The following is a 19,165-nucleotide window of genomic DNA, read 5'->3' on the forward strand; positions in this document are numbered from 1 at the left end:
TATAAAACCATAGAGTAATAATTTGATATATAATGATTTATTGTTTTTTTACGACTATAATAAAAATGTTATTCAATTATGATAAAAAATACCTATTAAGTCTCAATCTTTTTATTGTCTTATTATTACACTCCTACGTTTCGGTCCTTACGGCCACTCTCAAGAATAGCTTATTCTCAAAATCACAGCTTCAATGTTGTCATAAATTTTGCAGGCTATTCTCATTACATTTACATAGGATATAATATTATTACATTTTCAGGTTATATTAGAAAGCGTAAGTGTAATAATATTAGAAAATTTGATTAGATTAGATAAAGGTTGATAAACTAAAATACAATCTGACAAAGGCAGAATGGCCTGCAAATTTTATAAGCTGTAATGTTTAGAATAGGATACCCTAAAGAATGGCTGGAAGGGCCGAAACGTAGGTGTAGAAAATAAACAGGTTGAGACTTAATGGATATTTTTTATTATAATTGACAAATAAACCAGTCTCAAATAAGAATTAAAATTATATATAAAAAAAAGGTTTATTTTAGGAAATCTTGAAGTTATTTCCGATGCGTCTTTTATGGGTGTAATGTAAGGTTTCTGCAGACCTCATGAGTACTGCAATGGAGAAAGAATTCAAGATATGATTGACGGCGAATCACAAATCGTGAAGTTCCATCCTCTTCACTTCCATAGTCGAGATCATTAAGGCTGCTATTCCAAAAGAGGTCGTTCGTGCTACACGGATGTTTGACTATCACGTGTCTACATCCTAGGTTTAAGAGGTTTTCTCCTTGATAAATAGAATTTCTTCCAATTTTTTTTTTTGAAAACTAGATTTCAAAAATGTATTCTGGTTGGAATACCTTCCTTACCTAATGTAAAATTGTATTTTTTGGAAATTGTATAAACTGAAGACTGACAACGAGACAGAAGTTCTAATATTTTGGATATTTTTTATTTTTATTTTTTTAAAAACTTGCTGCTGTCGTGATAACAAAACATCGGACTCAACACCACACAGAAACATATATAGTTAAGATAAATACTGATATATATTTTTTCTGAATACACCCTTTTTGATCCCTCGAAGGCTAGATATGTGTATAGGCGTGCTCTAGCGTTATTGCAGATTAGTAAAAATTAAATAAAATACTTGATTTTCTAATAATAACAGAAAAAAGTTCGAAAACATTATTTTTCTTTCCGATTTCCTTGTGAAAGAAGCAGCTAGTGGCAAATGTGAAACCGTTAAGAAAATCCATTCTCAATATCTCTATAAAACAATGTAATCAGCGCAGACTTTAATAAAATAAAATAAATGGCTGAACAAAAAATCTGTACCGTTACAACCTATGAAGGGTCAGGGGTGCAGTACTTTGTAAGGAAGTACTTTTACTAGACCAACGGTTGTGCAAGGAGGTGATTTGATCGAATCAGATTTTTACCCAACTAAGGCTAGCCACTTCATGAGGTTAAGTGGACCCAGGAGGGCTCTCGAATCCGCTGAGCTAACTCACAGCTACGGAATAAAACAGAAAATAATGATCTACCACAGCCGGATTCCAATCCGAGTCCTAGGAGTTAGTAGTACAATGCCTTACCATTGTGCCATCCGCCCTCAAAATAAATCATTATTGGTTTCAAATTGTAGTTTCAGGACATCAAATATTCCTATCTTAATTTTTTTTCTCACTTTCGGTTCATCTATTGCAAAGCGAAATCTTTTTTTTTTTAAAACTATACCACTTAGTTTTGAAAATTATAAAGCAACACTAATTAGTGATATTTTATGAGTTTCTAGTTTGTTTATGGGACCACGATCTTTAATCAGAATTTCTAGCATTTTGTAACCATTTCAACAGATAATGGTTTACATTGTTTTTTTTCTGGTTTAGTGAATCTCCGGAAGAGTCGTGTTGCTTTAAGCACAGTTTCTGGCACGGAAGTACGAACCGGACATACTCAAACATGAATCGTTACATAACTGTGGTTACTTTGCATATCCTGCTGTAAACTAAATTTTAGTTATTAAAAAATCGAAGTAATAAGGTTAACGTAAGAAGACGTTTTTGTCATTTGTCGTTAACATCGACGCCATATGTATTAAAGAAAAGAATTACTGGGTTGCTAATGCTATAATGAATTTCTATTCATATGAAAATATCCTCTGCTTTCACTTTCCGTGGTAAGTAATGCAAATGGTGCTTTTAAGCGAAAAGTTCGAGGGAGACAGTTGAATCCTCTATATTACTTATTCAATGTCATACCACTTAGATCGTTTAAAGACAGCTTACATATTTTTAGAATGAATAACATGTGAAAAAACCATCAATGAGTGTTTAAGCACCATGTGTTATATTCTTTAATCAGTCAGTATTATGTTTGCATATTGCTATTTTTATTTTATTTCTTTTTTTTCTCTATTAGATAACGAAAATGATCTATAATTTTTATTTTATTTAACATTTACAAATATATTTAAAATACATACAATAAGTGAATTTGATGTTCGTTATGCAATAACATGTGGAGAATCTACCCATTGATAGAACTCCAATAACATTTCTACTAGAGAAAATATCGAGGCCATCTTCTTTTCAGAAGCCTATGAGGATAATCGGGCAATGAACGAGAAGCAGGATTAGAAAAAAGTGGGTTTAGGTGGTTTATCTTGGAAGGATTGGTATCTGGTTCTGGCCAAATCGGCAACATTTGGGACATTGAGGTCCTGATGAATGACTTGATTTGTGACCTTGGATGAAGGATTTGGGATTGTAAGGATTGGATACGAGAGGAATTCGATGACTGAGCCCCAAAGCTCGACTCCACAAATCAAGATAGGCCTTATTATAGTCATATATATAATTGAGTATTTTATAATTAGTTGGAAATTTAGACTGTTTGTCTATAAGTGCTTTAATAGTCGGAATCTATGAGCAGTTTTCTGTTTTTTCAGTCTTGTATGAGGATTCCAATTTGGTCGTTTATCCCAATGTAATCCTAGGTAACGTAGAGTCTGTGCGAAAGGAGTAAATGGGGTATTATTAAAGGATACTGTAGGGTAGGAAATCATGGGTTTACGACGAAGGGAGAAGGTGATTTGTTGGGATTTATTGGAATTTATTTCAATCCTCCAGTTTTAACGCACTTCATCAAGGAACACAAAACTTGAAGGGAAAAAATTTACATAGGTTATAGAATTAAGGTTCCGTTATCCATGGATATGATATCTTTACCAATCTTCTAATATTGCTCTGACACAGAAGGTTTATGTTTACACACCTATTCGTTTATTGTCAACATTTATTTGATTTTTCCTCGGAAGCTGTAGTGTTGTTCTACTTTAACTAGGTGCATATATCTGACGAAGAGTAGAGATATCGTATGCCTACTGTGGCTGCTTGATCTGCTGTCTCCTCCATCTTAATCAAAGTGTGATTGTTGTTGTATCCTCCTTATAACACAATATCGTACATCACGTCCCGTCAATAGAATCAATGTGTATGCTAACCGTTTCGCTATTACCAAACGTCTCATCAATGTATCATGAAAGCTTAAATATGATTAACATAAACTCGTAAATTCACTACTAATGAATACCAAAATTATTTACAATAAGATTTATATAACCCACCTGTGTATTGCTCGATGACCATTTTCATACATCTATGGGCGTGAGCAATGCATATACTTTCACTCACTTCGAACACAGCCGGCATAATCCAGATCACGGCTTTCACCATATCGAAGTACTTAAGCGTTCGTTTAAACTTTCTTCCTCACATTTTTTCCTCTTCAGGATATCCGGACTATTGCCTTCTTATTCATTTAGATTGAAAGTAATTAATACTTTTCAGCGGTATATTATACAAATTATAGGAATTAAGTTATCTTGTCTCTTCCTGTGAGATTGATACTCTCCTTATTCCATATTTGTTTTGAATAAAGTAAGGTTTTTGAAGATAACAAAGCACCGAAGGAGTTAGTGAAGAATGATTATTCCGTTGATCGGAATTTATTTTATCCCTCTGACTCCAAGGGAAAAAGGACACCATTGGCATGGGTGTCGATATGTATCTCCATGAGACCTGACCTCTCTGAAGAATATATAACAAATTTATACTTATTTTTTCAATCAAATAATAATAATTGATAAAAATAATTTGAATTAAATTTTATATTTAAATTATCTGATATGTAGTTGGGTATTTCCTGGAAGGGTGGCACTAGCCTAGACCTTTTAAAACATTTGATAAGCTATGCCACTGACCTCAGGTCAAAACAATATTTATATCTTGATATTTATATAATTATATATTAGAGGTAGTGTGTACGAAATTTTCGAAAAAGTTATTCGAAGTACAAGTTATTGTGAGAAGAATTAAATTTAAAGGTGTAGATGGGTTGATTAAATCAAGTATGACCGGTCAGGCATTAGGCTGGTAAAAGTTATAATATATAAGGAAAGAAAATGTTTTTTATGCATAATAATAAATTTATATTATATTTTATAATAAAATATAATCTATATTAATCTAAAATTATATTAACATTTCATATAAGATTTGATATTATTTTATGTAACATATAAAACCTAATTTCAAAAAGGCTTACGATTCTTCTAACCGCTAGAAGCTGTATAAAATTTTAATTGAAGCAGGGAATACCAAATAAGTTAGTAAATCTAGTATGGATGAACATGACAGATATGTTCAATAAGGTACTAAGCGATAATCATTATTCTGAGAAGATTAGGTCGGGTTTAAAACAAGGCGATTATTTATCACCTATCTTATTTAATCTAGCACTAGAATACGTTATTAAAAGTGTGATAAATACCGAAAAGGATTTAAGTTTGGGTGGTAAAATACCGGTGCTTGGGTGTGCTGATGATTTAGTATTATTGGGTGTGGACTAGGAAACTATAAAACTAAATACAACTACATTGATAAAATCTTATAAGGAATAAGGTCTCGAAATTAATACGTATAAAACAAAATATATGGTTACCAGCAGAAACGGGAACAATTTCTTTGATATGTATATAGGAGGAAATACAATTGAACTATTGAACTATTGAACTTAGGTATTAAGGTTCTACGGCAGCTAAGAAAAACGAAATTGATAAGGAAATGAAAATAAGATTAAAGGGTGGATATGTTTGTTATTTTTCCATATCGGTATTACTTAGATAGTCTGTTCACAACTTTATAGTTAGAAGTTATAAAACTATTATCCTTCCCACTGTTCTTTATGGATGCGAAACAAAGCATCTTAAACTAAGAGAAGAAAAATGCCTTAAGGTTTTTAAAAATATAAATAATATTACGAATAGATGTACGTAGAAAAGTTTTAAGGACAGATATATAGAGAGAACGATAGGGGGTATCGGCATCGAACCTTTGGGTTCGCTAAGCCTTTATTATTGCTATCATTAAATATAATATCATTTTTGAGTGTAGATAGTTGACCATAGATTAATGATTGGAGAAGTTTGTCGGGGGCGCGGTCAGCAAAGAACAACATAAATAAACGAAACAATATTTATTATAACGGCATAGCGTGTCGACCTGAATTTCGTAGAAGGATGGCGTAGAAGGTAGGCCTAAAACTGTGGTGTGACGGGAATGCAAAGATTCACTCAAATTTTTTTTTGGTGTTATGATGTCTTAGAAAAATCGTTGGAGGGCAAGATGTAAATTTTTGTTTCGACATATTTTATCCGATGTTTTAGTTTAAAAAATGTTTTAGTAAAGGTGCAATAGGTCATTTTTTTATAAAATATCCTGTTGAGTTTTAGGCCTACCTTCTATGCCATAACCCCTGATGAGACCTGAAACTCAGGTCGAAACGTCGGCATAAAATAAATAAATATTGTTTTGTTTATTTATGTTGTTCTTTGCTGACCGCACCCCCCGACAAACTTCTCCAATCATTAATATAATTTTTGTTTGATAATATAGCTATTTCCTATTTTTTACTAATTACATAATGTTGTTTGATATAATTTTTTATATATATATAAGACTATTCTACTCGCTGATAATAAATATTTTCCAGGCAAAATAAGGAGCCCTCTAATAATGGTATATAGGTGGTGGAACGGGAATGCAATCATTCACTCAAATTTTTTTTTGGTGTTATGATGTTTTTGAAAAATCATTGTAGGGCAAGATGTAAATATTTGTTCCGACATATTTCCTTCATTCAATTCCTCATGCAAAACATCTATTATTGCAGTAGGCATAGTTAAAAAAGATTGCTTTTTATTAAACAAAATTAGTAAAAAAATACATAGACACATAGTTATAATTATTTTCTGCAATTAACGGATGAAAACGTTAAAAAAAAAAATGTTTTTACTAAGCAACGGTCCAATTTTTAAACAAAAAGAAAACAACTAAAGCACCATTCTGCAGAATCTGCCTAAATAATCATTTCGTAGGTTACCATATTTTTAATGAAGAATTAATTTTAAAAGAATCCTACTTTTTTTTAATTATTGGTTTCTATACAGTTCTTTTTCGGATTTATGAGATATATCTTATGCGGGGGTTTTACGTAGTATAGTCATGTCCTAATTTAACATTGGATGATCTGAACATTATTTAATTGTTAATTAAATAAGAGTTGCATTAATTGCAGAGATTCTGTGATAAGAAAAAATAGCAGATCTTAATTAAAAATATAAATTAGCTTGGAATCTGCCATTGTGAATTTCATGGCTATCTGATCGGTGATCTAGAAGCCTCTACCCGTGACGGTTCTGGTAAAACTTAGACAGTCAACCATAACCTTTGTCCTTTAACAGTTTTCTGTTATTATACAAAAACTCAGATGTATCAAACATTGGAAGAGATACAACAAGACTAAGAAAAATAGGTGAAATATCTAATAATATTCCTTTCAAAAAATGTGTTACGCAACCGTGTTAACAAAAAGAATGCATTACCCGCCAACGCCCAAAGGATATGCCACAATAATAATTAAGTTTGCTGTAAAATATGTAAATTAAATTCTGTTTTGGAGATTCACTAAGAAATGACTTTTTAATTAATGTATGGAATTCATAGCTAGTTCATTGATCTAGGAATTAAAAAAATTGAAAAAGTCCTGAAGATTTCATTAAGGTGTTTTGGGGTTGGGGTAATGATTACAAATTTCAAGCTTGTCACCTACAATGTTTCCCAGAAGTTTAAAAAAAAATTGTTTGGTTTCTCTTCTAGATTGGAACCAAGAAAACATTGCATTTTTTAGCCAGCTCAACCTGTACGAAATTAGGATAGAGGATTTTTTTTCGCATGGTTTGTTCAATAATTGTCCAAAGCATCGTTTAGGAGTAACAACCGTATGTCATTATGGTATTCAGTTGAAAGTAGAAATTGTTTCAAACTAATATTGCAATGTTTTCATAGTGTAGGAGAGAACCCGAAAAACGTTTAAATTGTTTTATATTATCCTGAAAAATTGGAGCCAACAAACTTAAAATTTTTAATGAGGTGTAGATAGTTGGCCGTAGATTAATGATTGGAGAAGTATGTCGGGGGGTGTGGTCAGCAAAGAACATCATAAATAAATAAAACCATATTTATTTATTTTATGCCGACGTTTCGACCTGAGTTTCAGGTCTTCATCAGGGCTCGTGGTTAAAATTTTTAACCAGCACCCCAAAAAATATAAATGAGCAAAATTTCAGAACTTCTCTTACACTCTCCAAGTAAAAATTAGTACTATACATCTAGGCTAAGCCTATATGCTTTACTTTATGTGTTATCTCTAAGAAAAGGAAAGAAATCGTCCAACTGTTTTGAAAAATCAGCTTGTCCTTAATTGTTTTCAGAAGCCACATTCTGTGATATTATTCAAGGGTATTTGTGGATTGATACGTTGATAAAATGTTAGTTAAGTCGTAGACTATGAGATACTTCACCGTATTAAATTACTTTCTTTGCTGAGCCTAGCACTATTAAAAATACTATTGGTCGATTTTATGACCCTAAAGAAGGTTCTACTTAGGGCGCAGATTTCCAAGTTCTGAAAAATTAACATTCTACGATTTTTTCAAAAAATCATTTGATAAATGAAACTAATTAACGTAATAAACTAAATAGAGGCTTAGCTAATCCGAAGGTGCGACACCGATACCACGAATCATTTCTACAAACATCAGTTCAAACCCAAATTTACTAGAGCAATCTACGCTTCGGTCTAATCCTGGGACGTTTTCCCGCCGGCTTAGTGCTTATTAACATTTTACGTATCCGCTCGTCACTAAGCCCCTTCATTCTTACACGTCCATCTTATACGCCGCAATTCTAAAACCTGAATTATATTTACTGAATGCAGTTCACTCAATGCAGCGTTGTGTAGTCTTCCAAATTTTCCGGCTCTCATCATTCCCCGAATATTTTACGTAATATTTTATTTTCAAAAACATTAAAGCGCTGTTCTTTTCATAAAGTAAAAAAGGTCGCGTTTCGCAGTCGTAAAAAACCGTGGGTAGGATAATAGTTTCATAAATTATAAATTTTAAGATTCGGGACAGGAAGCAGGAACGAAGCAATTTCGAAAATGTTTGCAATTTCGGAATTGAAAAATAGCAAGCATTTCCCGGATTTAACCTCGTTTTTATTTCCTCATCAATTTCGTTTTTTCTAGTAACTGTTGAACCTAAATACTTAAATCTCTCTGAATATTCAAATGTTTTTTTAATCCTATATAAATTTATTTTATTTATTATTTTATATTTATATCCTAATATAAATAGTTACAGCATAAAATTTCGTAATTTGTCATATAATAAAATTTTTGAATTATGTGCTTAGTTATACATGATTTTTTTTCCCTTTTTATAGTTTATAATTTGCTCCCGCTTCTACTGCTAGGAGAGATAAAACACTATTAAAAACCCAATCCCATTGGGTTACCTCATACATTGCATACTTATGACTAGTAAAGAATAATTTTTTAAAATCCTAATAATAGAAACAGTCACAGCATAATACAATTTCGTAATTTGTCACATAATACAATTTCGTAATTTGTCACATAATAAAATTTTCGAATTATATGCTTAAGTTATACATGAATTTTTTTTTCTTTTTTATTATTTATTATTTCTTTACTTAAACATTTTAATTTTTTTCTAGCTTTTTATCGTTATTTAAATGTGTTTAATTTTTCCATTATTTCAATTCTACTTCTCTCTTCTCTTTTTTTTTTTTTTATTTTTTTATTTTTAGTGAGAGAGTTTTAGATTAATTTTACTATTCAACATATGGAATTTATTAAACTATGATGAAAACATTGGAGCAACTGATTTGGTTCTTGTCTAAACCAGACAAACAATCTAAACTTTCACTATCGAAGCCAATACTTCAAAAACAATATCTGGCATCCATTTGGAGCTACGATTTCGAACTTTTGAGATAAGCTAAAAGGTCCTGTTAAAAAAATTTAACGTTTTATAAAGAAAAAAACTTTAGTAAATTACCCGTCTTACCGCACACTACACAATGCCTTGAAAGGACTTGGGGTCAAGGACTTGAAAAAACAACGTCCCAAAACTTTCACACCACCCTCTGTTCAAACACTAAGTATCATCACTATCTGACACGGCCCACCTGGATGACTGTATAGATTGGATCAAAAGGCTTACTATCATCTTTGTGATTTAACTCTAAATAACATAGAAGATATGCCCTTATGTCACAATAATGTGCGGAGGTTTTTTAAAACAGTATTGTTCATTTTTCATGTTACTCACTATAACTATTTTAATTACTTAATTTTATTGCATAAATATAAAATACAAACTTCTCTATTATACACTAAACTCTATTCGTTTTGATAACACCAACCGAAGGGAAAAAAAAACCTAAAACATTATAGAATCAAACCAAAATACACAACATTTGATGGAATAAAATACATATAGTTGGGTAGTATGAAATTCATATCATTGATTTATGTCCACATTAGTATATGTTTAGTTCTTTTGTTTTTATATTTACGGGTTGTAGTTTTAGTGTAATTTCCTATGCCTTTGATTTAGATTTGTAGAGGATTTAATTTAATGAAGTGGAGCAAGACTGGTAGAAAGTATGTATCGGTTTATAAATGCAATCCTGTATTTCAGATATTCTTATGTAATATGGATAGTTATTTTGAGTGTGGGTAGCTGCAAGGTAAGGCTCGTGTAATAAAGTCAATTTGATTTTTTTTTCTATTAATAAATTTTCGATTAAATTAAAGGCTTGAAATCCACTGAAAGACTTCATTAATTTTTTTTATTAAAATGATGCTTATCTTTTTTATGTCATTACGATAAAAAATTTATAATTAGCTAAAAAAATATTAATTATATAATAATTCTTAATCACGAATCAATTACATGTGTTATAGACCATTAATTATTACGGAGCCCAATTTGTTCTTAAAGGAATACTAAACTAAACAAAATTATCTTTAGAAATGAATGCAAAAGTACATCAATATATTTTCATTGGGTAATGTTTACCAATAAATTAATTTTGACTACCTAGTAACACTAGTGTTTAATACCTAAAATAAATCATAAATTAATAAAAATAAAAAATAAAAAATAAATTAAATAAAAAAAATCATTATTTATATTTATATTCATTCTTTATATTGTGGGGGTGGGTAGTTCATTGAAAAGGTAATGGAATACTAACGCTGAGGACTCGGGTTCGAATCCTGCTGTGGCAGATAATTATTATCTGTTTCACTGTAGCTTTTGAGTTTGAGTCAGCCCTCCGGAGTCCACCCAGGCTCCTAAATTGGGTAAAAATCTGGCGGTGGAGCGTGATTCTGACCAAATCACCTTCTTGCATAACCGTTGGTTTAGTAACAGTACTCCCGTACATAGTACTGAACCCTTGACCCTTCATGGGTTGTAGTGGTGCAGATTTAATTAATTTAATATGGATAGTTATTAACGATTCTGAAGCATTTGTTTTGATATACCAGTATTTATTTTTATATTGGTTGAACTATTATATTGGGCAGGCATAAGTTAAGATGTGTCTTAGGCTTTATATTTTATCAATTTATTTTTTTATTTATTTTTTTAAAAATTTATTTATTGATATTTACAACTGTATACATATATACACATCAAGTAAATTTGCTGTAAGTGATATTATGACATGATAAAAACATGTGGAGAATCTACCCATTGATAGAACTCCAAAAACATTATCAATTTATTTCAATTATATAATTTTGATTATTTATTAAAGTATTGATACATATAATATAAATTTTTTCTTCCTTTTTCCAATTTCGAATTGATGTGGTGGTTAAGTATTTAAGTTTATGGTCGATGAGAGTATAGGCCGTCGTTTTGTGAAAATGATGACTTCTGTTTCATAGACATTTAAAACTAATCCGTTTTTTAAGGTTTTTAGATATTATTTTGAAAGAACCTTTTAGATTCATCCGAAATATGTATAAACTTGTTTGAAAATTTTAACGAATCAATGCAAATATATAAGACGCCTCTTAGAAACCGATGATAAATGTAAAACCACTATTAACCTAAAGACAAGTTTATACTGTGGGCTATGATTTTGTTACCGCTATGAACATAATGATATTGTGTTATCACAACGGATTCGTGTGTTACTTCGACTTCACTATTATTTTCGAAATAAACTATATAATTTCTCGAAACGGACACGAAAGAGAGCGTGCGTACCCATCTCCAGCAACCTTGACTGTATGGTATTCTGTTAATTAGAGCAAATCGGAACTCTATACCTTGGTCGGCTATGATAGTATCGTACTTTCTATTTTAATCCACCCACAACTTCTTCACGGTGTATCATGAAACTCAGATGACAGTCACCTCCCAGGCCCAAATGGTTTTTATCCCATTACAATGGGTCAAGAAATTTTTTGTCTTTACATGTGGCTGACCTAAAATGTCTAATACCTAGTTAGCAGCAACTCGATAGACCTTGGCTTGTTGCGTTATGCCCATAGTCTTTGCAGGTTTCCAACCGGTTCTATACAACTATTTAAGGAGAGATTGCAATATTTTCCAAACCGTTTGAAAATTCTGAGATTAAATTTGAAAAGCTGCAAGAGAATACATTATGGCTTCCCGAGATTTAATACCAACTAGTGTTTTTAAGCAAATAGAAGACATTAATCTCACATTTTTTTTATATCAAACGTACCCTGCTAACTTAAGAGCTAAAGTGAATAAACAGGTCACTATTAGATAGTTTGTACACATCCGTGATATTCCTACTACTGACTCTCATAGATTCTTTTTTACATTGCTTATAACTAAATAAATAATTAGTTTCAATTAATAAATTGGTTATCGCTAGTAAACCACTTCATTAGGTTTTATTTTTAATCTTAAATTTTTAAAACACACTTTATTTTAAGTTTTAATGGTATCTGAACATACGGAGTTGAGCTTTGGGGCTCCACTAAATCATCAAATTCCTCCCGAATACAATCCTTACAATCCAAAATCCTTAACGCTCCTTACTTTGTCACAAATCAAGTCATCCATAATGACCTCAATGTCCCATATGTTGTTGATTTGGCCAAAAACAGATACCATTTCTTCCATGGAAAACTTCCCAACCACCCAAATCCACTTGTTTCTAACCTGGCTTCTCTTTCATTACCTAATAATCCTCCTAGGCATCTGAAAACAAGATGGCCTCGGGATCTTCTCCTCTAAAAATGTTATTGGAGTTCTATCAATGGGTAGATTCTCCACATGTTTGTATCATGTCACTATCTCACCTACAGGAAAATTTACTTATTGTATATAGTTCAAAATTATCATTCTAGGCTATTAAGTTAACATTTCCTATGCTGATATTTGTTTTGGTTTTTAACTATCATTTCTACAACGATGAACACATGAATTCGCGTTGAAATTTATGGTTTTACAAAAATTATATTTTATACCATTATAGTAACAAAAAACTCGCTTATGTTTAAAAAAAAAACTGCTTTATTAAAATCCAAAAAAAAAAAAAGTACATAGTGAATAGATATAGTTGAAAAGATTCTGAAACTAGAAACTTACAAAATATTATTTAAAATCTAGACTCATTTGTTGGTTTTTATTAAGACCTCAGCATCCCATTCTTTGCAGATTCGGTTCGAAATAGATATACGTCCTTTCATTCCAAAATCTTTACCCATCCAAACTCATTAGTTCTTAATTTCTTATCCTTAACAAGACCTAATTATCCTCGGAGGCGTCTGAAAATAAGATGGCTATGGCATCTTCTGATTTGAAGCCATGATTGAAGTACCACCATTTGGTGGATCCACCCCAAGATCATCATGTGTTCTGAAACAGTTATCACAGCTACTTTGTTATTTTTTTTTTTTTTTTTTTTTTACAGTTCTAAATTTTAATAAGTAAATAGATTATAAAAACCTTATTCGATGACTATCATTATTGCTGAACCTCTTCAACATATCGATGTCTTACTTCATAGTAGTGCTAAGTATATTTCCACTAAATTTCCTAACAATACAATTTCAAAATCTCTCTTTTGAGTAAATTACAACTTTTCAATTAATATTCCTAAAGCTAAATACACTTATCACTACTGTGAAGTAAGCCATCGATATACTACATGTGCAATGATACGGAAATTCACTATATGGATTTTTTTTTAATTATGGGATTGTTGGAATGTTCAGGGCCCTGTTTAATAATGAAAGCTAGTATTAGTTCAAAATACAAGTATAGAAACAACGTGTTAATTACACTAATACTTATATTTTTCATAATAGAGATGGCTATAAGTGATATTACAGGAATTAAAAAGTACTAAAGTACAAGTCAGTGTAATTGTATCAAGTTAAATCGACAAGACTAATAGTATTAGTTTGTACTTTATTATGAAACAGAGCCATGGTGGTTAAAAACATGGTCATGACAGCAACTATTGTTCTTTGCATCATAACTTCTTGAAATGGCATTCTAACAATAAATTCATTTTGTTATCCGATGTATTTTTTCCTTAATATATGTAGCTTTAGTCTACTTTAAATATTTGTTTGTTTTTTTATAATCCGTTAAGAAAAAAATTGTGATATTACCTCAACACTATCACTAATGTATTTAAATTAAATATAAGAATATGGTCAGGGTTGTAGTCAAAAATAGAACAAATAGTTTATAACTATTTAATGTCCGACTTTGCAGGGCTTCACAGAGCTAAAAAGATACCAAAAAAAACTGAGAATATTACAACAATAAGATACAATAAGGTAATTTAAGCTAGGATAAATATTATGTAAAGATAAAGTGATAAGAAATTACATATAAATAAAAGGAAGGAAGATATAAAATAGTATCAATATAAAATAAACTTGAATAAACAATGATAAGAATAATAAATAAGTAACAATGGCAAGAGCAAAATTTTTTTTTAAAATACGTAAAATATACAGTTAAAAAGTACAGGAGACGCACATAAAACAAAAATAATACGGGAGGGGGGAGAAGAAGAAAGTACAGATTAAATAAACGTTTTGAAAGAATAAATATAAATAAAAATAATAATAATGATATTAATTGATAATAAATGAGCAAAGAACAAATCAGGACCACCTACCTGTTCAAAGCGAAAGGTTGAACGGAAGGCGACAATAAACCAGGAGCGTGGAGTGGGGAGGAGGTGGCCAGTGACTAGTGTGACTATTTTATTTCTTCCTTCCTTTTATTTACATGTAATTTCTTATCACTTTATTTTTACATAATATTTATCCTAGCTTAAATTACCTTATTGTAGTAATATTCTCAGTTTTTTTTTTGTTTTGTTTTTTATCTTTTTAGCTCTGATGAAGCCCTGCAAAGTGGGGCGAAACGTCGGACATTAAAATAGTTATATTTGTTCTTTTTTTGACCGCAACCCTGACCATCTTTTTATATTTAAATTTTTACGGTCAACAATATATATATTTTAAATTAAACTTTACCTAATTCCTGTTATCTATTATGTTTAGCATAAAATTAATTAGTTTAAAACGTTCTTCCAAATAATTACCGAGATTGTGGGCGAAGTCGAAGAAAGTTTTACGTTTTATTGTCTCTATACAGTGTATTAATATCATGCGGTTTCTAAGTAATTTCCATAAATAGGTTGGAGTTTCTAAAAGACTTTCCAATGCTGGTATATGAGATCAATTGTATATTCAATTACAAGTGAATTACAAATTTAATTCATTTTACAGTTCGAAGTTTGGCAAATTTTTAATTGTAATTTAATAATTTTTAAATTTATCTCAATTAAAAATTATTTTATTTACAAAAATATCGTACATTACTGTGTCATAATTTGTTGCAGGTCTGAATGTGAACCATGAAACTTTTCTGGTTTGTCTTCGACTACATCATCATATCGACGCTTTTTGACAATGGTAAGTTAATTTTAATGTTATTTATAAATGTTCGATTCAATTAAAGGCTTGAACCCACTGAAAGACTTAATTGAAGTATAAATTAAAATTTTTATTAAAATGGTGCTAATCTTTTTTACTCCATTGCGATGAAAAAAATTATAATTGGTTCAAAAAATAATAATTATATAATAATTTTTAACCACGAATTAATTTCCGGTGTTATACCAAAGTATCGTTAGAAATATATCCAAAATTACATCAATGTATTTTCCCCGGGTAATGTTTGCCAATGAATTAATTTTTACTACCTAGGGACATTAGAGATTACCCACGTGTATTTAATATCTATAAAAAAAATCATTATTTATATTTATATTGTGAGAGTGGGTAGCTCATTGGTAAGGTAATGGACTACTAACTCCAAGGACTCGGTTTCGAACCCGACTGTGGCAGATAATTATTATCTGTTTCACTGTAGCCTTGTGGGTTCGGGAGCCATCCGGAGTCCACCCAGCCTCACAAAATGGGTAAAATCTAGCGGTAAAGCCTGATTTTGACCAAATCAGCTCCTTTCACATCCTTTGGTCTAGTACTGCACCCTTGACCCTTCATAAAGATTTAACTAACTAAACGTAATTAAAAACTAAAAAGTAACAGATTTCTAACCAGCAGAAAATTAATCTTAATATTAAACTTTTTAATGCTTTATTAATAAGAAACGGGACGATAAGGGAACATATTTTATTAAAATTAGAATTTACTATCTGTTTATGCATTGAGCAAATAAGGATAGAGATTCTCTTCGGAGGAGAGAAGCTATTGTTTATACAAGAATAAAATAATAATAAATAATAAATAAAAACGAGAAATATATGAAAAATTAAATTTTGCAGTAGGTAGTTCTTGGGTCAATGTATAGGAATTTAGACTCTGTCGTGGAAATTATTATCCCTGTTACGAACTGTGGTTAAAAAGATATTTGTAATTTTCCAACATAAATAACATTACAGTTAATAAACTAAAAGAACACAACAAATCTTTAATTAGCAAACTATTGAAACTTTTAAATTTATTTATACTTCGAAAATCTGTATTTATTTTTTTCAATCGAAGCCGGCATATCATTTATTGAAACAAAAATCAGTTTATATATTTTTATGGGCTATATAAATCTTAAAGAGTTTCTGTCGAAGATTGTAATGAACTTAGACCAATACTTGTTATAATTTAATATTTTCAAAGTAAAATATGATAAGGGGGTGTATAGAACACAGGTTTAAATAGGTTTTTTCATGAGTATTGGTCGATGCTCGTTACGATTTCAAGGAGATAATTACGCCAAAATAAAATACATATTTGATCAATACTTTTATGAAATAGTTGCGATATTAGGTCTATTGTTAATGAATTGAGCCATATGTCATCATTTTTTATTGTTCCGTAGTTTTTTGTATTGTTTATTCATGCATATGGTATATACTGACCATTCACAACTAACAGGTCCGCTGACTTAAACAGGAGCTCTGAATGTATAAAAAGAAGTGCTGTCATTGTTTTCCATATTATGCTAAGCAGCTGAACAATATCTTTCACGGTTCCAGGGGCTGTGAAATTGCTAATTAATATTTAGCACAATCCATTTCACTTTCACTGGATATAGGATCGACTTTCACTGCATGTTCACTCCTACACGATTGTTTAAGAAATCCTAACGGCGCAAACGTACTTGCCGGCTCGTGACCGGCGCATTTCTCTGAAGGATTTCGTTCATTAGAAATTCCTACGGTTCCATATGAAATTGTTCTTACCGCAGAAGACCCAGATCAGGGTGCAGTTTATTACGTCTCGATTTCTCTCCTGGAATGGTCATAATGCCGTCCAGTGAAACCCAGTTTTGAAAGAGGATTCGAATGTGCCAGTTTTTTTCGTTTTTAAAAATTATTGATCGGTAATAAAGCAGAACAGTTATACTCAAAAATCAAAGTTTAATAAATTCATCACGAAATACTTTTAAAAAATGTTAGCATACAACATCTAAGATTACGGAAACACAATGTATATATTTGATCATAAATTTTATCTTTTATTCATTGAAGAGCAAAAAATGTATAGAATTGAGAAACAATATTTAGGAAGTTACACCAGGATAATGAATTAAAACATATATAACAAAAAAAAACCATGATAATACATAAAGGAACAAGTATTAAACACAAAAGATAATACAGCATGTATTTTAGATTAATTATACTTACATATTTAAATTATGAGTTTATATGAACTATTATTTTACCGATTATATTATGCTGTAAATGTGTTTAAGCGATATTATGCAGTTGGGCAGCAGACTTTTTTTTTTTTCACGCGACTTAGTGGTGTAGGTCTCAAGCATAAGTAAGGAATAAATAACTATTCGCACTAATAAGTAAGTTTTTACTTATTTTTGTTCTTCACTGAATTTATTCATTTAAGAGCAAAAAATGTATAGAATTGAGAAACAATATTTAGGAAGTTATAGGAGGATAATGAATTAAAACATATATAACAAAAAAAAACCACGATAATGCATAAAGGAACAAGTATTAGACACAAAAGATAATACAGCATGTATTTTAGATTAATTATACTTGCATATTTAAATTATGAGTTTATATGAACTATTATTTTACCGATTATATTATGCTGTAAATGTGTTAAAGCGATATTATGCAGTTGGGCAGCAGACTTTTTTTTTTTTCAGGCGACTTAGTGGTGTAGGTCTCAAGCATAAGTGAGGAATAAATAACTATTCGCACTAATAAGTAAGTTTTTACTTATTTTTATTCTTCACTGAATTTATTCATTGAAGAGAAAAAAATGTATAGAATTGAGAAACAATATTTAGGAAGTTATAGGAGGATAATGAATTAAAACATATATAACAAAAAAAAAAGATAATACATAAAGTAACAAGTATTAGACACAAAAGATAATACAGCATATATTTTAGATTGATTATACTTTACATATTTAAATTATAAGTTTATATAAACTATTATTTTACCGATTATATTATGCTGTAAATGTGTTTAAGTGATATTATGCAGTTGGGCAGCACACTTTTTTTTTTTTTCACGCGACTTGGTGGTGTAGGTCTCAAGAAGTGAGGTGACTATTAGCACTAATAAGTAAGTTTTTACTTATTTTTGTTCTTCACTGGCCGCCCCCTTCCCCAACCATCTTCCCATTTATAAATATATACACGGTCTTCTATTTAACTCATTATTATAAATTTAATCCTAATTGATGATTAGGAATAAAATAACAGGTTGTGGGCAGAATATTAATTTTCCATTATTTTAGCTATAGGGTATACTTAAGTCCCTTCATTGGCTTTATTGAAAAACTTGAAGTTCGAGCATAGATGCTATAGACAATATCGCCTTGTATAACCGTTGGTTATAAAAATGTGGTTGTCAATTATCCACTCCAAGGCTATTTTTTTTTTTTTTGAGATGTGATACAAAATAGTATTTTATATGTTATAAGATTAATTTTGAGATGTTCACTACATACAGTTCTGAAATGAAATGTATATTATTTAAGTATAAAGTAACGAATACAACATACATAATAAACTCCATTAAAATAAACAGGTATACACACATTTCTGTTCAACAGCCTGATTAAAAATTTTATTATATTTTTTTTTTGGTACATTTTATGTATTTATTTATTTTATACCAGATCGGCCTGGTGGGCCTTATAATAT

General features: G+C 30.4%; 1 protein-coding gene across 2 annotated transcripts in view; it reads left to right on the forward strand.

Annotated features, from left to right (window-relative positions):
* The window catches only part of LOC106692640 (pancreatic triacylglycerol lipase), a 119,672-nt gene that overhangs the window by 32,734 nt on the left and 67,773 nt on the right, over positions 1–19,165 (forward strand). For both annotated transcript variants that reach the window (XM_014438695.3, XM_014438694.2), the window contains exon 2: positions 15,360–15,432. In XM_014438695.3, the coding sequence (XP_014294181.1) occupies positions 15,375–15,432 (58 nt within the window). In that variant the 5' untranslated portion in view covers positions 15,360–15,374. The remainder of the gene's footprint in view (positions 1–15,359; positions 15,433–19,165) is intronic.

This window comes from Halyomorpha halys, unplaced genomic scaffold (genome assembly GCF_000696795.3).
Source record: "Halyomorpha halys isolate HHAL.00 unplaced genomic scaffold, Hhal_1.1 Scaffold64.1, whole genome shotgun sequence".
NCBI classification, from domain to species: Eukaryota; Metazoa; Arthropoda; class Insecta; order Hemiptera; family Pentatomidae; genus Halyomorpha; species Halyomorpha halys.